Source organism: Poecilia latipinna, unplaced genomic scaffold, assembly GCF_001443285.1.
Source record: "Poecilia latipinna isolate Pla-1442-1.1 unplaced genomic scaffold, P_latipinna-1.0 Scaffold378, whole genome shotgun sequence".
NCBI lineage: Eukaryota > Metazoa > Chordata > Actinopteri > Cyprinodontiformes > Poeciliidae > Poecilia > Poecilia latipinna.
The window spans coordinates 22,746-45,620 of record NW_015112994.1 but is presented as its reverse complement, the minus strand read 5'-3'; the positions used below and the strand labels follow the sequence as shown (position 1 = coordinate 45,620).

Below are 22,875 nucleotides of genomic sequence, written 5' to 3'. Positions count from 1 at the left end.
GGCTGATGAAATAGAGAATATGTTTTCCTTGTAGTCAGTTGGTAGTTTCTGTGATGGAGAATGTCTGAGCATCCTATGTGAAAAAATATTACATAATTAACAGACCTATTCTACCTCACATTCAGTGCTGACCTTACTAAACACCGGACTTTACAACAAATGCGTTGCGTGATAGATATCTAACTTATGGGTCCACTCACTGTACTTACAGCCGACGTAGCGAAATAACTTCTAATGTCTGTCCTTTTCTTTTTTGGTGGCGACATGGTCTCGGAGACTCATAATAAATGTCAAACTAAGAAGCTTCCGTTCCGCGCACCGCCTGTTGCTGCTAATCAAAGATCGTAGATCCACGTTCTTTGATCCAATATGGCAAAAATTGGTCGGGATTTTTTCATATCCCGTGAATATTGGTCGGGACATGTCCCTACCGTCCCTACCCAAACCTACGCCCATGTTCTGAACACCACTAAAGGCTACCCAAGCAAGTGTTTAGAATAAATAATGTTGTGCTTTCCTTCTATCTCTGTCAGCTAGTTGCTAAGCCAAAGCTAAGCTAAAGCTAAAAGAAACGACATGTTAGGAAACGCCCTGAAAGCTAAGACTACAGGATACTCGGAGCTAGGTAACGCCCTCTGTGGGGCGTAACTTAGATAGAGGCTAACAAAGGAGACCACACCCTCTTCTGGGATCCCATTTTGTCTGTTACCTCTTAAAGGCAGCAGGTCAGAATGGACCAGCTGTATTTTGGTATTAATAAATTGAATTCATGAATTCAACTCACTGACCCTTCTGTAACCTCATACATCAATAACTCAGCATGGAGAACAGATAAGTCTCCACATAACGTAAGTAGTAGTTACCATGGTCTAAAAGCAGATACACCTTGACCTATTAACCTTGACCTTTTGTGAGATTATGCAATATAAATTTTTGCGTTTTGGTTCATGTCTCCTGCGACAGACTGGCGACCTGTCCAGGATGTACCCCGCCTCTCGCCCGGAACGTTAGCTGGAGATAGGCACCAGCACCCCTCCTGACCCCACTGAGGGACAAGGGTGTTCAGAAAATGGATGGATGGATGGGTTCATGTCTCAAAGAGAAATACTCTAACAACCTCAGATTCATACACTACTAGACTTAAAAAAAAAAAAGCTGGATGAGTAACATCTCCTTTAAAAACTGCTATTCAGAGTGAACAGTTTTCTTCCTTTTTATAGTTTTGGAAAAAAGGCTCTTTGAGCTGTGCACTGCTGCTTCTTCAACTTAGGTCTTATTTGAATAGGTGCTTGGCTTAAGACTTATCCAAAGTAGCATATTGTGAAATGTGCGCCTTATTGCAATTCAGGGGATTGGAAGGTCTTAGTGGTCTGTAGCTTACACCTCATTGTCGTATAATGTTGTTTAGAAAAATAAAGACCTAAGCTTGTGTGTAATTCACAGTTTATTAGGAATGAGCAAATGGGACAGTGGATGCCTCGCTGCTAAATGCCGCATGAGGAAGTGTGCTGTGCCGTCTTAGCATTTGTGTTAAATTATTCTGAATATGCTGTGAGTAGCTTAACAGTATGAAACTATTATCTCATCTTAATAAAGAACTTGATAATAATATATGTCCCAAACACTGTTTGCAGATTTTCCAAACAAGCCTTTCTTCTTCCGAAAATCTGGCACCTTTCAAAGACTCGGTAGCTTTAATGAGCCACGCTGCTGTGCCAGTGGCGGCTGCTGGGTGTTAGGAATGGTGCTCATGATAATGTGCCCAGCTGAGTGCCGGCTATGCATTTCCCACTGTTATGGTAATGGAGCCTGTTGGGGTGGTTTTTTCCACTTACAAAGGATTGCTGTGGCATTTTTTAAAATATAGAAATCAACACTTCAGTAATGTTTGCATGGAATTATGCCGAATTATATGATGATGAGTAACGCTACACCTTCATGTGTCTTTCTAATGCAAATACTACCAAGCTGTAACTTTCCCTCAGCTCAGTGTTTGTCCCTTTGTTGCTTCCAGCAGCTTTTGGGGCTGTGCTGCCTGACAAAGAAAAGCTGTTTGGGGAAAGCTGAATGAAAGGATGAAATGACATAAGGGGTCATTTGCTCGGCTCATATTTGGCCCCATAGCTTTGAAGATGAAGAAGCATGAAAGGAGGTAGAACATCAGTCGGTAACTGGGTTCCTCAGAGGTGAAGGGACCGATTTATTTATTTTTTTTTCTCTTTCTTTTCTCTTTTTCTTTTTTTCTGACTTCCTTCAGTGCTTGAGGAAATGGCCCTTCTGTTACCAGCACTCTGCTTCTCAATGGTAATCAATTCAACTTGAAAGGCATAGAAGACAGGCCTTTTGAAACTTCATCAATCTGAACGTGTCTTTGCCAACTGCAAACACAGCATGTGCTTATTAATGCTTTCCTAGTTTGTGTAAATAATGTTTCTGGGATTAATGTAGATGCTGCACAGTGGTGCACTTGGTAGCACTATTACCTCGGAGTGTGCATGTTCTGTATGTATGGGTTTTCTGGAGGCACTCTGGCTTCCTCCCACCGGCTAAAACCATGATTGTTAGATTAACGGGTCTCCCTAAGATTTTTCTTTTTAAGTTGTGAGTGAGTGCACGGTTGCTTTTCCTGTATGTCTCTATGGCTATGTTCCAACAGCAGGTCTTGATGCTCAGTTTCGATTTTCTACTGAAATCCGATTGTTTTTGGGTGGTCGTTTATACTGCTATTTAATCTTGACCACAATGAGACCTCTGTGCGAGTGGTTTTGTGTCCCTACAGCAAAAAAAAAAAAAAAAATATTGACGTCATGCAGCAGTCTGTTTATGAAAGTAATGATGGATGGAGCCATTCGTGGATCGATTTCAAAGTTTGTTCAGCAAATGGAGCCGACAGTATTGTCACAATATCATAACAGGACGAAGGAAGCTGATAAAAAGAAAGCACTACTAATAGCAACGGCCTTTTTTGGCGTATTGACTGCAATTTCTGAAACAGGGAAGACTGCGAGGATGTGTAATCAGGAGTCAGGAGTGGTCTTATTGTGATGTGATGCGCTTCAGTAACAAAGACATCTGTGAACATAAGACTGTGATTTTCAGCCATTATTTTTTTCTGGTGCAGGAATATAACATATGTCTCACATTAGTAACATAAAAGCTGGATCAAATGCAACATGAAGGTTCAGACTGCAAACGCTTTGAAATCAATTGGTTACATATCCGAATTAGTACCACATATAGAAGTGGCACATATCAGATGGCTTTTTGGTTAAAAGACTGGAATTGTTTGGTTGGAACTGTGGTGGAAAAGTCAGCTATAGGTCACATACGGGCTAAATAAGTGGATTTGGGTTCTGTTGTGGGAATGTAGCATACGCCCCCCTGTGTTGACATATATCAACGCAGTGGTGCGTTGATATATGTCTGATGGACATTGAGATTTTGTAAATAAAGATATTGTAAATATTTCCTCTGATCTACAGATTCAGACCAAACTTATTTTGGGCCATTAAGAAATTACTTACTCTATTATCTGATCTTAAAACTTTTCTCTAGAAGACATTTAGCGTATGCATGTTTGGAGGTTGTTGCACTGTGGCACAGTTCACTGCTGCCTTTCAGCCAGAAGGTTCTGGGCCCAAATCCCAGCTGGTCCTTTCTGCATGGAGTTTGCATGTTTTAGCAGCGCATGCATTCGTTCTCTCCAGGTACTCTGGCTTCCATCCACGGGTTCAAGGTTATGTCATTAAAAACCTTGTGTCCTGAAAAAAGAACAGCTCCACTAAAAGTCCGAAATTAATATTAATTTCACACACATTATCTGGACACTTCTGACTAGAATACAGAGAAGCTCATAGACAGGGTTGAGGATTCTCAATCAATTTGCAATAGTTCTGTTAAACTACGCTGAAGCAATTTAAAAGGAATGAAAAAAATCCCTCATAAGTCTATCTTGAGTGTTCGTGTTGCCCTATATGACAAGCCTTTTTTTTCTATTTTCAATAGCTTTTGTGTAGATTTTCAAGAGTTTGGAGGGAGAAAAAAAGGGGCTGAATATTTCAAAGGGGACCTTGATTTAAATTGTTGGATATCAGCTATATTGCATCAGTGGGAATAGAAGAGGCAGAATGGATGAGATGTTTGACCTTTTCAGATTTGTCCCTGGGCAGCGAATTTGCTGGAGGGTGCTGGGGCAGGGAGCAGCGGCGCGTTGAATTATCACTCCCACTGTTCAGATGCTACAGACCTGATCTCCCACTTGCTCCCCTCCTACCTCTAATGGGTTAGGAACACATTGAGGGAGAAAAAAAGAAGAAAAAAAATAGATGGAGATGGCAAGAGTGAGTAGGAGGAGGGACTTTGTGAGCTGAGTCTGATTGTCTGCAGGTTAAGCTTAGAAACAAATTACCGTTTTTGCTGGGCACTGAAAAGCGGTAGAGGCAGGTGACATTGTAGTGGCAAATCTTTTGCAAAAGCTTTTTGTTATTCAGCAGTGCGATCGAACCGAGTCTGTGACAGCTACCGGCAGGAAACATGTCAGGGCTTTGATGGATGCTTTCTATATTGAAAGGCTACGATGACTTTTTAGTTGACTGGGCTTTCGCTGAACACCGCCTGTTCCACCATCAAATAAAAGCACAACGCCACGGAAGAGAAGGAGATAAGAAAGAAACTTGCCACAACGCTTTGTAATAGTTTCAGAGTCACATCGGACATTGTGTCTTTGTTGGAGGAGAGTGGCTGTCAAAAATGTTAATATCAGCTTTTTTTCTCTCTCTCTCTAAACAAACACGGGGGTTCTGTGTTCTTCTGTCAGCCTTTAAATATTTACAACCAATAAATAACGGCACTATCCAGGGTTTTTTTTTTTTTTTGTAATCTGTTTCACTCGCGTTCAAGTTTTTTTGTTGTCACAAGAACCACTTCATAACATTTTGTCCATTGGATTCCAGTTCAAGAAATGTCTTTTCTCCTTCACTCTCACCCAGGTGGACGTCTAAACCATGTTTTTATTCGGTAAAGCCTGATGTTTCAGCCCAGCATCATCACCTCATGCCGCATCTTTTCTATTCCTCCCCACCCCTCTCCTCATCCCATCCAGAGCCCATCTTGTGCGACGTAGGGGAGTTTCACTGTCATGACCAGCAGATCTGCATTCCCGAGGCCTGGCTCTGTGACGGTGAGCCCGACTGCCCCGACGGCTCCGACGAAACTGATCATGTCTGTAAGTCAATTCATTCCATCCATTCCACACGAATGCCAATAAGTCCTGAGTAATTATGCCATTACACCGTTTCAGTCAGAATTTGACTTCTCGTTACTCTTCGTGAACGTCAGTGTCTAATTTTGGGCTTTCAGTAATTTATTTATTTTATACGAATGACTCCAGGGGTTTTTTTAGAAACAAGAAGTGGGTTCACAAATATTTTTTTTATAGATTTTCTGTAACGCACAGGATCAGAATTTTAGAAATGGTGCCAAACTTTAACACACTAACTAATACTGGTTTTTAAAAAATCCCTTTGGTAAGTTGCAGAGAAGCGACACACATTCTGTAGACATCAAAAAGTTTATGGAATAATTCTCGTTGGGCATATGACCATTGCTCTCATTTAAATTAAAATTACACATTCTGTGCTATCCGATTTCCTTCAAGTTATGTTATTTGTGCAAAAAAAAAAAAACATTGCAGCTTTACAAAGCAACACCAAAGGGAGTAATTCTCTCCCCTAGAAACTGCCCTCCATTAACACCTTCTTCCCAAACAAGGCTATTCCGTTTATTCTTAAAACGTTACCTTAAACAGCTTTCCATGCAGTAGTTTACTTGAATTTATTCTTGGTCATTCATTTTTGAAAAATAACTTGTGGTCTGTATTATTGAACTCATAGGTTTTCTGCAAATGCTGGCCTTAAAATCTTGACAAAGATTTTAAATAGGGTTTTGAGTGAGGAGAGAGACTTTGGGGTCGAGGGAAGCATCGTGACTGATACATACCTTCTGCTTATAGTGTAGCATTTAGTATTTATAATAAATACCATCTTACTTAGATGTGAAAGCTCGGTGTTTTCTATGTTGTTTTTTTTTGGTACTTTATATAACTCTAAAAATATAATTCAGCTGTTTTCAAGGTGATTGGAAAGACTCGTCAGACAAACAAACAAACAAGCACGAAAGCCTGCTGGTACTTCAGAGCTTTGAAAAATAGATATATGAATTTATTAAGGGTGTTACTCTGTGAAAAAGTGTAAATCCTTTATTGTACTGTGAATATTTGGCTTCACACTTCCAGCTGCAATCCGCTAAACCTCCGCTTGTCCTTCACTTCAGAATTGTTTGTGGCGTGACTCCTCTCTGGGATTATTATTTACACACTTCTGTGACAGATTTTCTTTAATGGAGAAACAGAGCAGAATTATAGGCTGAATGAGCGTTTGTAAATCACAGTGAGACTGTGACTGCCATGCAGCTGATCGCAGCCAAAAACAAATAATGCAGCAAAACTAAATTATTAACATTCAGCCCAGGTTCTTCCATTGGTGTGAGTTATCGGGCGTAATTAGGACTTTATCGCTTTGGCAGTGACATCTGTGCATAAATTGTATGCAAGTGTGCAATAATTATTAATGCCTGAGCATGCGCAAGGCAGTGTATCAAGCAGGTTACTTTGAGATGAAGATGCGTGCGGCAGAAAAAGACACAGGCTTAGCTGCTTGTCTCAGAATGATATAATTACACATTTACCAGCTGTTAACACGCGCACAGCTGCCTGCATGTTCTCTGAGGGTATGAAAGCAATGAGGTGGTGGTTTGCCGAACGACTCTCCCGGCCTCTGTGCATACTGAGATAAAGCAACAGGAACATGCAACCCAGACACGTGTTGCATGTTCTGGTGAGGAACAGAAAGAATGAGTATGTTCCCAAGACGACAAAAGCACAAGCAAACACAGTGCCAAGACATGCCGCATCTTCCTCTGGGTCCTTTGGGAGTTGTTGTGTTTCATTCATTCTTATATATCAGTCTATCTTTAATATCTTGCACGTGGGTTTATGCCTTGTCACGACATGTGCTTAGTTGATCTAAAGCATCTAAAGGAAAATTTTTGTCTTCAACCTTTATTATACCAGCTAAAAACCCATTGACACCGAGGTCTCTTTTACAAGGGTGACCTGATCAAGAGGTCAACTGCACACACTTCAGAAACACAAGTCACTTATAAAATAAAACTGTAATATTACATGTAAAATGCAATTTGTTTTAAACTGTAATTATGAAAAAGCAGTCCAGTTGTGGACATTTAAGTAAAAGGGATACTTTATGTATTTTTCTTCATGTATGTACAATGTTTCATACAGTGTCAAAAGTATTATTATACCTTAATATCTTCCACATTTTGTCACATAACTAGAAAATTTGGTGTATAATATTTCTGTGACACTAGTACATAACTGAAGTGAAACAAAAATGGTATGTAAAATCTCAAAAGCCTAGCATGCATTTGTAATTAGCCAGCTTTAGTCTGAACCCTACTTAAAACTATTGCAACACATTACCTTCAGACTTTGGAGTACCCTTGTTTGTAATTTAATTTTAGTATAAATGCACCTGTGAAAACAGAACATTTGTAATGCTCATTTTTATTTTCAAAATTTAAGGTTTGGGTTAAACAGCACAAAGCTTGGAAGAACTAATGCTGCACTGTTCAATCTGTCATCCAAAAAATAGAAAGGGACATGGCCCGTTCCTGAACCGGTACGATGAGCAAGAAGAGCATTAACCAGAGAAACTGTGAAAATGCCCGCAGCTTATCTGGGGGGGTGCAAGCCATGTGAGATTCAGCAAATGGGTGGAATAATTGGTTGTTCTCTGTACAACTGACACAAAAAGTGAACTTTCTGAACCAGACGAAAACAATCTTTGCCTACACTGCACTCCATGCCGGCTGAATCATCCCTTCTGGTAAAACATTGTACTGGCAGCATCATGCTGGGGAGAGGCTTTTCTTCAGCAGGGAGAGATAAACTGGTGAGTTCATGTCATGACAGATGGCACTGCTGTCATTGCAAGCAAAGGAGGTTGTGTCTAGTGTTTACATTAAATAGACAGAATTTTTTATATGAAGAGAAATTTTGGAAAATCACAAATTTCATAAAACTATGGGGTAATATGTGTCAATCTATGTATTAAAATCCCACTTAAATATAAGAGATTTGTGGTTGTAACATGACAAAATGTGTAGAAATCCAATAGGTGTTAATAGGTTATATATATTTAGGGATTCTAGTCAAACAGTGAGAAATGTTCACTGTTTGACTAACTGGCTTGCCAGGAGAAGGGTTTAATTAAACGTAGTATCCCATTGCACGTTTCAAGAGAAGGTTAGCCGCTACATTTTATTACAACAATAGCTGCAGCTTTAAGGGACAAAATCTCTAGTTAGCCCTTTACAAGTGAAGATTTTTGAATACAATATGAATGTATCTAATATAGAGATTCTACACAGTGACTGGGGGCCAAGAGATATAATCTCCAAAATGCAATTAATTATCACTTTGATTAATGTTGGCACAGTTTTATTTACTAAGCCTGCAGGAAGAAGACCCTGCATATTCATCTAAAGAAATTGGTGCCGTATTACCGTGGATTATGTCTCGATAGAAAGGGAATTAGATCAGCTTTACCCAACAAACAAAAGACAGGATTGAAATGCACTCTGCCTTCTTAAATAATACCAAGGATTGCAGAAAGCTGTGGAGGAAAAGCCCTCGTTTCAGATCCCAGTCTCTGAATTGAAATAAAAGCAGCAGAAATTCGGCATATTGTGGAGCAGCAAGCAGGCTTGCTTTGATTTGACACAGTATTGTGGGTCTTACACATAGAGGGTTTAATATCTTAAGAAGGAGATGAGGTCATATATTAAACTCTTGTCATCTAGATATATAAAAACAGTGGCACACATTGCTTCTCTCTCCCTTGCTCTGCTTGGTCAGGGAGATGTAATCACTAGGACTTCAGGGATTATTGGGAAACAGGGAAGAAAGGTGGCCTTAGATTGGAATAGCCAGAATCTAGGAGGAGACGAGAGCTTATCCATTCAGCTGCTAGGCTCACAGGAACGGACAGCTGATGCCAGTAACTCATGAATCAGAGAAAGCAGCTGGTCTTCATGAATGACAAAAGAAAGGCCTAGATAAAAGTAATTTAGCACCTTTTGTCATGCAATAATTAGGCAAGCCTTTTTCTCTTTGGACGACGCTACTCCTTCAGCAGTTGAGGTGGAAAGATGAAACAAATGCAAAGTGAAGCATAATCTCTTAATTTGTGCATCAAACTTAAAAGGACGTCTAAATGTCAAGGCAGTCTTGAGACACTTGGTTTTGCTATTTTCTGTGCGTTTGCGATAAACTGGGACAGTCATAATTCATTTTATGTAAAACTTGTTCTGGTGTCATAAAAAATTTTTCCTTGTGCTAATGGCTGTCAGCATTTACTCCCTTCCTATATTGATGCTTCACGCTTGCAGAGAATATTTAGAAGCTAAATCCATCATGAATCCTTTAGGAAAGGATTTCATGGACTTTTGGCTCCTCTTAGTTGTGCTGCCATAAGGAGCTTTGTGGATCTGGTGAACATGGAGACCAGTGAATCCTCTGATTGAATTGTCACTCCCAGAGGAAGAGACAATAAAAGGGGTCAGTGGCTGACTTCAAAAACATGGGCACAGGAGCTGTGTTTCATGGATGATGATTGGCTTGACCTAATCGTTGCCATTGTTGATCTCGGGGTTCTGGAGGCGAAGTGGGATGACGGCTGTTCAAAGTCAGCTCTCTCTCTCTCAGGGCTTTCTCGTTTGATTTTTCTTCACCAACAGGGGAGGATACATCACCCAGTGCCTTTCCCTGAGGAGCCTTCCCCTCAGTTTTCTAATTATAAATCCATGCCTATTCAACAGAAAGCTTAAAAAAAAAACAAGAAGTATAATTAAAATAGACAATTTCTACGTCATGTCTGTCTCTGTCATTGTTCTATTGAGTGTTATCAATTTGCTTTCTTCTTGTCAGGTCCAACCACTACAATAGCGCACTATTACATTTGGTTGCCCTAACAACTGCAGACAATATTATAGTTTTGAAATTTTAAGTGTTGATTGCAAAGGAGGGGGGGTTTCCTTCACATCAATTGGCTCCCAAAAAATGTGGGCAATGATGACGGTGGTGACAGGAATTTGTACTCTTAGGAATTGTAAATGTATAAAAGTACAGTATTGTATGTGGGATATATCTGTCCCCGTCTTGTGTGTTCTTAAATTAAATATTGGACTTTTCTCCCTTTTTTTCTTCTTTTCTTTTTTTGGTATGAGATTATGTGCCTGAAATTGTATATTTACATTTACATATAGATTCAGATTTGCATTTATTTTAGAGCTCTTTTGATTATTTTCACCCATTGTGTGCTGTATGTAGACTGACATATTTTTATTGAGGGAATCTATAGTCCTAATATTGAAGTTTATGTATCATATCTCATATCAAGTGTTTTGTAAGTCATAATGTTAATAGAAATTGGTAAGAGTTCACAAAGAAATGGGACATCAAAGTAAATAACGCATGAACAACTACTCATGTAAATAGGTTTGCCATTTACTGTAATATCACTGGTTCATACGTTATACTGAACTCAATAACAGGCAAAAAAAAAAGAGACTAAGAGGATTTTTCTTTGAATTTCACACAAGGACTATACAGTCTTTTATCGTTTAATAAAATGAGAAAGAAAAATATACAAATAAAAATAATGTCAATCATACCTGCCAAATAAGTATTTGGAGGTATAACTGACAAAAGACTTGTAGGATCACTAAACAATATATCTGGGTTGGAGTTGCTGTGTCTATAATTATGCTTTAGAGTCTTCCTACCAACTTGTTGCAGGGCAGTTTATCTGGCAGGCCCCATATTGAAATAAATGTATCACTAATGTGTCTGGTTCTCCAGGGAATTGGCGCCAGTAGACTGGAGGTTTAGGAGGTAATGTAGCGTAGCACTGTGTTATTGAGCTAAAGGACTGTCCTTTTTGCATTATGTACCATTTTTCTAAGATCTCAGCCTTCTGTTGGCTCATAAAGAAAGTGTCTACATATTATGAAAATCATTCTCTAAAGGCTTTCTATCTCGACAGTTTTTTTTTTTTTTAAATATCTGCAAGACCACTAGTTCCTTTTCTTTCCTTTTCAAAGTGGTGTTCTTTAAGTGACGGATCAGAAAGCTCTAAGGTTATATTATGTTGTTTCAAAAATATTTAAAATTCTTAACGTACTATCATGTTAAAGATTAGTTTGAAATCATGTTTGTTTCTTCTCCTCTTTCTTGTCATGTGGAATAAATTTAAGAACACATTCACTGTCATTTAAAATCAGCACGATTAACTGAGCACACGTTTAGCCAGTCGTACTGTGTGAATTTTGCTTGATTTTATTAAATATGCAAATCTTTGAAATAAGACACTTTTTTTCATTGTTTGTCCTCCCTGGTACCTTTGCCACATTTCTGCAGGCTTGTCCCATCTGTTCTATCCACTGTTCAAGGAAACAGATGCAACGAATGTTGTGTGTTTGATCTGTATTTGCCTAGACACTCAGAGTTATTCATTTATAATTATCATTTTTTAAATCCTTCTGTCAAAATGTGATAGTTATATTAAAGAAAAATCTAGATTTTTGTCACCAGTCTCATTTTCATGCTCTCAGTTTCGTTGCCCCTCCCGATGTTGTTTAGCAGATTTCCATATGTTTGAGCATTTGTCTTTTGGCAAAACTATTAGTGCAAGAATTTTGTTGCCTGGTGACAATCTTGTACCCACACTATGTCTCATTCCTGTCAGAAGTGATGCACTGGGAGGAGCACGCTACAGCTTTGTCTTTGCTCTCACAACCCCCCATCTTAGCGACTAAGCTGCACTGACACATTTTCCCCTCTGTATTCCCTCCAACTACGAATGTTGTGAAGGACTACGTCCCAGCTTGTCACCTTAAGAACCAAAGAAAAAGAGCATATTTTATAAACTTAACATGCCTGCTGTCATGGAGTCAGTTTGACATTTAAGTATTAAAATCTACATTATTCCCCTGCTGGTGCAGCAGGAAAGAAAAGCATAGCTAAGGCAAAAGCTAATTCACAGCAGACACAGAGGCACACTGAGTTAACCATAGCAGGACTCCAGCTGAGAATGTTATCCTGTAATCAGAATCACAAGTGTCATTCAGCTCACAAGAAAGGAGGTGCTGGACTTGAATGTAAATCAGCATGAATTGTTTGAAATGCCTTTTATACATTGACTCAATATGCAGTGTTTTTGAGAAACTTACATACACTTATCAAAGGAGAGTGAAATGGTGTTACAATTATAACAACAAATATCTAATGCATAAGTTTGAGTCAAATGTACATCCACATTAATATTTGTATACATTTTGCTTAGTAATTGGAGGCATTCTTCACCTTTTTTGTGGTTACATTTTGTTTTGGTTAGATATTTAACCACTCTTCCTGTTAAATTGACTGTTTTTTTTATTTATTTATTGAATTTGAATTGAACTAAGCTTGGCCTACACGTCACAACCACCCTAAAAGGCTGAAGTTTGTTTGCTTCATCTTTTCCTAAACCAATCTTGAAGTCCGTTTGGTTTCATTGTCCTGTTACAACACCCAGTCGTGTTCAACTTTCCACACTGTCAAGAACATTGGTTTGGGTGTTTAAAAACAGCAAAGGAATCATTCAGGAGCTGGGCGTCATTATCTGTTGTGAGGTAATATTAACTTGAATTGAGAGGGTGCTAAAAGAAGGCCCCGTTCCAAACACCACACCTAAAATTCAGCTGAAGTGTGCAGTTTCATTCATGCACTTTCACACGTTTGTTATTCTGACTGGCCTTTCATTTTGATTACTTATGTTCATGTAAACATGAGCATGAACTTTGCAGTAATGGCTCACAAAAAGCAAAAAAAACAAATTGATGTAGGAGTAGTTTCTATGTTAAAACTCCTTAACTCTCACCTCTAGAAAACATAATAGAAAAACAGCATGCAGGCATTCTGCTGCATGTTAAGGGGCTAAAAGAAAGTAAAACGTTAATAGCAGGGGAGGGGTAATGTTTGTGGCAGCAGTATCTCAGCAGATGCCTTCCTCAAGGAAGGCCTCACAGCTAAACAAAACACCTGGCCGGTTGTAGCTTACATGGAGCGAAAAAGAAATGAGAAATTAGCTAAGAGAGCTCAGGATAATCACAGCCACTCTAACGCTAGTCTTTATCAAAAAGGAACGTTTTATGTGTTTTAGCATTAGACAAATTTCAAATTAGGTCACTGATGCGAAATTAAACAAAGTAGAAATTCTGTTTATTGCTGCAATTAATACTTTGTAATTTTTATACATAAAAAGTGGTTATTATTATTCTTATTTTGAACCTGCATCACCATAGTGTTATTACACATTTATTCTAAAATCATTGCATAAAAGGTTGTGCTAGCCTTTAGCTTTTACACTTAATAGAAAGTTCATCTGTTTAAGAAGCAAATACTCCTAGTTAGCGAAAGCTTCCACACTGCATATTAAAAAGCTGATATTTGTGTATGCTTTTTAAAAAACGAAGCATTTAAGTAGATTCCAGCTCTTTTAAAAATTGACTGTAGCAGTAATGGATTTCAATATTTTTACATTCAGACCTTCACTGAATGTGAAGACCTTCACTGTGCTGCTGCAGATTTTTATGTCTTTATTTTTTATGGTGGGCGAAGGATCTGAACCAATTCTTCAACAGGTTTGATCATTCTCTCGCCCCTCCCCCAGCTCTATCTCTCCTGCTGCAATCCCCCTTATCTTCAACAACTGCCTGTTTTTCTTCCCTGGACTTCACACCTCTCAGCTCTCAGCCATCACACTCCCATTCCACTTCAGAGGACTCCCTCCCACACCACTACCCTGTCCCTTACAACACTTCAGGTGAAGAACGAACTGTGAGAGATCAAGGTGCAAAAGGCCTAAGGGCTGGATGGCATCAGCTAACAGCTCCTGAGGCTTGGTCTAGATCAACTGTGTGGTACCATAAGATGCATGTTCGATGTGGCCCTGAGGCTAGGAAAAGTACCACAGTGGTGGAAGACCTTCTGTGTGTTACTAGTGTTGAAGACCACACATATTTCAGTGCTACAGTCCAGTAGCACTGAAATATTACCTGATGTTGGTCCTCAACCATCCTGGGGAGCTCTTAATTGCTCTTAATTGTGTTTGTTGCAGTTTTTCCACCAGCCTGGCATCAGAGTGGATGATGCCATCATCTGTCTCCTTCACTGGGCTCTCACTCACCCAGAAGCTCTGTGAGGATCATGTTCTTTGATGTTTCTAGTGATTTTAATACTGTCTGCCTAGAGTTGTCAGGATGGACCAACACCTGTCCCAGTGAATACTCGATTTTATTCTATTTAAGTATATTCCAACATAATTGTAATGAGCCTGAATATGCCAAGACATGAAAACATGAGCATCCTCTTTTTCTTATTTCTTTTTTATTTATAGTCCAGAGTGAAATTTATCTGAAATAAATGGCTGAAAATATGAAGTGGCACATCTCTTTCATTCTTAGACTGGATGGTACACAAACTTAGTACGAGTGTTATTGTGAGGTAAATAAAAGCAAATCCCAACAAACATTGGATATAATCATAAACCACTTAGCAATCAAATCTCATATAAAATACAACCAACACAATCAGGAATCAGCAGGATTCCCTGCTGAGGAAAGCTGGCCTGCTGGGCTCAGATGCACATGTCACCAAACAGTCAAGGGCAAAGCCAAGTTACTGAGTCTCAACATCATTTACACCGGCAGCAGAAGCACAATAAATATTCATCAAGAGCCTCAGCGTCAACATGAGGTCTGTCTGTAATTCGCCTTCACAGTGAGAAAGTATAATAGAATGTGCAGCAAACCTCGCAAAATAAACAAACTGTCTAAACAACAGATCAGTCATAGTGTGTGTCTTGACCAACAGTTTTACTTTCTTTTCCATTAAACCACAACAAAAGCACGAATGCACATTTGAGATACTTTGGTGTTAAAGTACTGACACCCCTGAACCATTTGACTAAAGTTCCAAACTTTAATATAATCTATTAGGCTTTTTTTTATTATTATTATTTTTAACCAACACAAAGTGGTCAATAACTGTAAAGGGGAAAGAAAACTATACATATTTTTTTTACTGTTAAATATTTTTCAAAATATGACATATAAATGTATAAAGCTCCTTTCAGTAATCTTCTCTGAAACTACAGCTAGTCATTTGCAAGTCTGCAGTGAATATTGCAGCTTAGCATGTCCAAAAAATGTAGCTTTTCCCAATGACTTTAAAACAAAACCAAAAAAGCTCAAGCTCATTTTGACTGGATGGCGATCATCTATGAACAGATATTCTCAAGTTTTGCTACATATTCTCAATTGAAGTTTAGCACAATATGTTTTTGACTGTTTAATAGGATTTGAATTAAGATATTCTGTTGTAACTCTCTAAGTTAATGGTTGCTCAGTGTGAATGTGAACCTCTGCCCCATGTTCAAGTGTCCTTTGCCTTTAAAATGCCCTCTAATAAGGTCTTGTTTGGCTTATTCTATCATCAAATCAACTCTGACCAGCTTTGCTGTTGCTCCTAAAATGAATTATTATGTATAGGCTAGACTTTGAGAAAGTTCTCAATATTAATTAGGTAGCTCTTGTATCAAAAAAGTTGAGTTTTTTTGCATAATTTTTTTTTTTCCATTTTTTTTTTTTTTTTAAGCTAAGCTTTGCTAAATTGTCCTGCAGGCTCCCGTTCTTCTTAGTAGACTTATGTATTGATTCTTTGCTGTGCAGTGAAACCAGGGTGTCATGAGTGTTAATACCTGACTCTATTCCACTGCTCAGTGAAATGAAACAGAGAGTTTTACCTGGAAATAGGAAGGAAAGAATGCTCAGCATTTGCAGCAAACAGAGTTATTGCAAAAAGAGGAAATAGGTTCCAAGGGACTTTGCAGGTGTTGATTGATTTGGCTTTTACTCTGTCCCCTAACATAAAACCTGTAATACTGATCATCTGTAATATTCTACATATTCCGTAATGAAAAAATAAATGGCATGCGTTTTAGAAATGTGATTTGAAAAACTATACTTATATCCTTTTTTTTTTTTTTTTTACAGTAATCCAACATTAACTTAGAGGTTAAAAAACTGCCTAAAATAAATAAAATGAGCCTAAAGCAGCTGGACCCACCGCCAAAAGTTACCAAAGGGTGATGTTGTCTCATACAGAGTTCTGAACTCAGGGATTGATTGGTGTGTAACATAATGAAAACCCAAGACAATTGTAACAATATTGAAATCTTTACTCTAAGCCCATAAAATAAATATTTTTTTATGGGAATTTGTCAATAGAGGAGAATAAAATCAGGAGAAGTACCATCTGAGAGCCGTAGCTCTGAGACCTAACTGTCTGATACCCTGTCTAGAGATTTAGCTACGCTGTCGCAAGCATATTAAATCTCCACTGTCGAACTGCTTGTAACAAAACTTGTAATACAAAAACTAAAATGATGGCAGTATTTAAGTAGATGTAGTAACTTTTCTCATAGTTCTGAGAGGCATTATCTTAATGAGCACAAGCATTCGCCAGGACTCCCATTCCTTCCAAAAACTTTTCTGTCTTTAAATTAGCAAACCATGCAGTACATGAGAAGTTCTTTGTCTCATCAGTTTTCTTTGATAATCTATTAGCAATGTCTCTTTGTTGCCGCTTACCCTATGTCATCATTTATACATTATAATTCCATTTTGGTTTTCAAGTGACACGGCTTCAAAGCTAAGAGTTGAGAAAAATTGATAAACCATGCAATCCAGAAGAAGATTCAAAAGCTTTAGATTGTGGCTAAATCAGGATCATTAAAATTAAGAATGGACGAGTGGTTTTAGTGCCTACAACACTCTTACTTGGCTATAGTTGCTGATTTTTGGTCTTTGAACATCTTCTCGCTGGGAAGATGTTCATTTTAAATTATGGAGCAGGCTGGTTGTTAATTGTTTCAATTAATCAAATGAAAAATAAAATGGTACTTGTTGAGATGTTAGTGCTAAAGACCTGTCACATGTAAAGCACCTTATTCTGTATTACTTTGCAAATGTTTGCCATATAGAAGCTGTTTTATTTATATATGGGAAAAAAACAACTTTTTGGCTGAGTACAGTTTTCTAAATGCCAGGTATATAAAGGTCACACAAGAGAATAATCCTTTTAAAGAGCCCTTGCTGTTAGGACCACTGCGCCTTTTAAAGACACAGCCCAGGGAGAGGGAACAGTACTTTGCATGTAGTGAAACAAGGCTGTGTTGGTAGAAAACTTTGCTCTTGTTTACTCCATTCTTCTGCATCTGCCCACAATTTGGCTGTTGGCTTTGTTGCCAGGAAACTGCAAAAACTGTCTGAAACATAGGTTGGATCAGTAACTTTTTTTTTTTCTTTTTTTTTGTAATAATGCGATTACAAATGTAAAACTGATCCGCAGATTTTGTTCCTTCAGATAACATGCAAAATATTGTTGCAAACCCTTCAAGATGTAACTCTAAAACTTATGAATTCTGTTACCATGTACCAAAGCATAATTTAGATATCATAATAAGAAATAAACTATGACATTTCAGGAAGCAGGAATCTTTTACCCTAACATCAATGGTTGGCGAAACACACATACCTACAACACATAAAAAGAATCAGTTGGTCTCATTATGTTTCATGTTAATTTCTTCCCACTTGCCCAGGAGCTTCTGAGTACCCAAATCAATGTAGATGACCCTGCTCTGCATTTGGCGGTTCCAGTTCTAGTTATTTTTTTTTTATGTTATTTTGTAAATGCCTTCCACATGAAGCTAGTATTATTTTGGTTCACCGCATGACTTAATTAATACTTCTTGGTTATTTTAACTTCACATTAACCCCACCTTGGGAGATGTGTGGCTCTTAAGTGAACAAGAAATGCCTGTTGTGTACCACTGCTTTAAATGAACTCACACTTATAAATTTACTGAGAGTTAGGACTCAAAACTTTAAGATGATCAAGGTGAAAAGCACACTATATGATAAACTTCTTAGAGTGTGTCAAACTGAGCTGTAATTTAAGTTTCATTCAGTTATGTTAGGAGTTTTCACACAAACAAGAGTATTGGGCTTCAGCAATTCAGTTCATTTGGCACAGAAATTTTAATTCTACATGAATCTATTGATCCCACTGAAACCTTTTCACACGTTGTCAACTAGCAGCCACAAATCTAAATGTGATTTATCTGGCTCTTATATGATCAAACAAAGCTTTAATAATTGTGAAGCAAAAGGAAATGATTTTCCAAATGTCTCAGAAGTAAAACTTTTGGCATTGGTATTTAACACCCTTTACTCTGATTCCCCTAAATGAAATCCAGCAATCACCTGAATAAAAATGCATGCCACACTTTTCTGTTCTTACTTGTAAAGGTTTTTCAAGGCTTTGGATCCAATTTTCTTCCACTTCGCCTTTATGAACATTATGTTGGTCAGGAACATACAATTGAAATTACATACATTGAAGTTGTGATTGCCATGTGACAAAACGGTACATGTTTACTGATTGCAATTAAAACCACTGGAACCAGCTATCCGTGCCACAGAGTCAGAGGGAACATTTTGAGTTTTAGTGTGGACTTGCGGTTTCCCCCAGCAGAGCTTGATGACTTTTACACACTCTTGTGTAAAAAGCCTAAGAAAAACTGATATGATTCCTAGAAATTTGTGCAGCCTCCACAAAATACTAGGCTACTATGACCCGTCAAATTTAGAGTTCAGAAGAAGCACAAGATTAATCTCTCAGAAGCATTTTATATTTAGAATGCTCTCAAATCTAGTTTTCACTTATGTAAAAAACAACTGTGAGTTTGATTACCTTAGATCTCAGCAGCTGTGCTGTTGGAGAGCCAGAGGAGAGTAATGATATGTTTGAAGTTGCGGTGTCAAGCAGTGATGTGTGAGTTGGTATTTGGAAAACATCTGAAACGTGATCGGTGTAAGGCCACATTATAAAAGGCATTGCGGTAACATTTGTGATCCCTCTTGTGATGTTAAATAAAATGTCACATATTCTTTCTGCTGCCTGTGATCGCAGCCAAATGTTCCAGGGAATTGGGAGTATAATACACACACACACACACACACACACACACAAATGCATTTATTGGGTTTTACTGGTTGAATCGCAGGCTGTCATTGTAAAACTGACATCTCTTTATAAGTTAATCATAGTTTAGATGCTTCTTTATTTCTGCTAAATGCTTCAAAAGAAACCTTATTTTTATAAAGCTAAAGTGCTGCGGAGGTCTCTGCATGCATACATGAAGCAAAGTCTGGGATTTAAATGACTTTAGCACCTTGCAGTCAAACAAAGGACAAACAAACTATCTTATCTCTTTGACTTTGAGTAACTGAAGTATAGTACAGTAGTTTGGAACATAATACAGGGATTCTGTCCACCTCAGCTGTTAAGAGACCATCTGTATACCCCTGCATAACAGATCAGCGCCACTGAATATTCATGCATCATCCCTCCCCTTATCACATTAGATTAGAACCCATGTGGCGAGAAACCAGAAAAAAGAGGCTGACAGGACTGTTTCGCCGTCACAGACCCTTAGAGCTGCGTGTTAAATAGCACATTTGCCAAATGGACACTCAGGTGAGGGATGGCTTGTTCTGTGAAGACTAACCTTTTTCCTTCATCTTCTTCCCTTCTTTATACTTTTCCATAAACTTTAGAACTCTGTATTAAATTTTAATTTAACATTTTATATAAAGTCTCTTGCAAAACTGTTTATACCCTGACAAACATTTCCCCATGTTTTTCCACATAACAACAGTGTTTTTACTGGGACGTTGTGTGATAGACCAACACATTTAAGACCTTAATTAGAAAGGGGAGGAGGAATTTTACACAATCTGACAGTTCTCAGCCTTAAAGAGTCAAATCTTTGTAGCACCGCCATTTTCGTCCATTTGCAGCTGAAGAATTGTAGGGTATCTCCCTGCTAGCCTGAAGGTCTTGTCATCATTTTGGAATTGAATTCAAATCTGGACATCCTACAACGAAAATATGTTTTCACCTAAAACATTTGATTGCAGTTTTGGCTGTAAGCTTAGGGTCCTTGCCCTGCAGGAAGTTGAACCTCTTCTCTGGTTCCAAGTTTTGATGCCATCTAATACACTTTCTGCTGCTTTTTCTCCATCTATTTTTCCACTGACTGAACGCTTCCCTGTTCCTGCTACAAACCTGTTATACCATGGAGATGATATCTTTGAGTAGATGTAGTGTTTTTTTTTTCTCTACTTATCCCGTTTACATGTAGCCTGACACATTTCATTTCGATCTCATCTGACCAGAGCCTTTCACGCGCTGCCGCTGTGTCCTCCACATGGCTCGTGGCAAACTGCAAACGGATTTCTTTTTTGTCACTTGGCAATTAAGGCCAGATTTGTGGAGTGCACAGCTAATAATTGCCCTGTCAACACATTCTCCCACCTGAGCTGTGGATTGGTTTCTATTTACTCATTAAATGACTTTTCAAAGCGAATGGATACACGATTGATTTTGGGGGGTATTTGAGTAAAAGGGGCTGGAAACAAATGTATGCATTTATCAGGTTTTTTTTTATTTTATTATTTTCCTTCCACTTGGTTTATTACATGCCCCAATAAAATATGTTGAACTGTGAGATTGTAAAAGTACAACTGATGTGAATACTTTGCAATATATATATATATATATATATATATATATATATATATATATATATATATATATATATATATATATATAGAGAGAGTGAAAGTATACAGGTTTCAAGATGTGCAGTTGTTAGTAAAGCCTAAATGTTCACAACAAAGCCATAAAGGGATGTTTGAAACTATTTTTGGAAACTACCAGTTCCCTTCATTCAAGAAACATAAAAACCTAATGGACAAGGCTACCTGCCGCTGAAATAACTAAATGGGGCATAAAAGCAGTGCAAGTCTTTTGTGCTTCCCTTGCTGTAGCCAAGGTACTTTAATTAGTCAGTCACCATTTCTTGGCAATTGAACGGTTGGAAGGAGATAATGATTTAAGTCATTATTGCATCAGTCCAGAGATACACTTCCATGTCCACATCTCTCTTCTGTAAAAACCCTGAAAAGGCTGTAGCCCTTCTTTTTGTTAGCCACATTAATTGGGTAGTCTTACCTTTTCAGATAGAAGTGGGCTCTGCTACTTCAAAATTGGTGTAGTATGGATGTAAGAACTTTTAGGAATAGTTTTATCTCTCACCTGATGGGTAATAAATCTTCCCATTAGCTGCCCACAATAGCTAATCCGTAATTGATGTCAGTGTAGTTAAGGTGGAAATATGGCTTTTTACAGTGCGAGTGTGCCGGTCAGCTGTGTTTTATGTGCTCCTGGGGCTTACACATGAATGAGGGTCACTTATCTATGTGCCTCATGAATCCCTAAACAGCTGCTCTCCGCTGGCAGTGGCAGTCAGGTAGTTTGTTATAGGATTTTAACCAAATGCGGCTGCAGAGCAACGTGGGGAAACATCTGTTGTGTGTGGACAACAATGCTGTGAAGTATAAATATATTTGCATATGCTGAGGTTCTTCCTCATGTAGAACAGGTCTTGAGGTATGAGCAGGTTGACAAAAAAAAAAAAAATGTTTACTTGCAAATAAAACAAATGATGGTGAATCTTTTTATGTCGACTGGTGTGCGCTCCTGATTTTGCCTAAAACCGGAATTTTCCTCTTCATGTGGACATGATTAATTATTGTTCTGGTTTCTCTTTTTTTCTGCTTCAGGTGCACAGGAGGTGGTGATCAGATGTCCCCTCAATCACATACAGTGTATTGGGACGAGAAAATGTATTCATTTCAACAAGCTCTGCAACGGGGCCAGAGACTGTGAGGACGGGTACGATGAAGGAGTTCACTGTCGAGGTAAGAGAAGCTTTCATGTTCACTCCTCTTGCCTTGGGTTTAGAATGCATAAAATGATAAGAGTTTTCATTATCACAGCAATTAATCAGATTGTGCTCATCTTATTTGGATTATTAACGTTGTATAATTTATTTCACCCATTAAATTAGAATTCATTTTTAAAACATGTATTTGTGTTAAGTGTTTAACTTTCATATCTAGTTAATGTTCCCTAAAATACTGTTGCATATTTTAGCAAGGGATATTCCAGATATGTGCTTTACTTTGTATAAATTAATCGTTCATTTTTATCCACTGTTAGAAGCTGTTTGCTTTGTTGTTTAATACACTTTCATCAGCTACTTAGTAGATGACAGAGAACAGCTTATTTCATGCTACGGTGTTTTGAGTTGGCATTTTCCCCCTTTTGCTGTTGAACTGGTTGCCAGGGTGATTTCTCGTCATCCCTACTGTCAGAGCAGGCGAGAGAAGCAGCGGGATGGCAGCGCCAGGTGTTGTGCTGTACACAAGTTTTTGTTGTTGCTTACCTTTTGTGCAAAGACGCCAAGCTGTTACGGACACCTGGCTTCTACGAGGAGGCAATATTTGCCCTGCAATCGCTGAGGTCCTGGCACAACAATAGCACCCGTCAGACATAAACCGCAATCTGTCCTGACCCCGTAAGACAGTTAAAGTCAAGCTGGGATGAGTGTGTGTATGATTCAGAGGTGCAAAGAGGTGTCAGTGTCTGATTTACTGTCCTGAAGGAAGAAAACACTATTTAAGTATTCACCTCTCTTTTTTTTTTACATTGCCATTAATTTAATC

At 38.3% G+C, this 22,875-nt stretch overlaps 1 protein-coding gene across 1 annotated transcript in view; it reads left to right on the top strand.

The window, feature by feature from the left end:
• Positions 1 to 22,875, top strand: part of LOC106950097 (low-density lipoprotein receptor-related protein 1B-like) — a gene marked incomplete at its 3' end in the record, with an annotated part of 140,712 nt that overhangs the window by 95,543 nt on the left and 22,294 nt on the right. The window contains exons 2-3 of the mRNA XM_015036749.1: positions 5,102 to 5,224; positions 21,931 to 22,068. Coding sequence (XP_014892235.1) covers positions 5,102 to 5,224; positions 21,931 to 22,068 — 261 coding nt within the window. The remainder of the gene's footprint in view (positions 1 to 5,101; positions 5,225 to 21,930; positions 22,069 to 22,875) is intronic.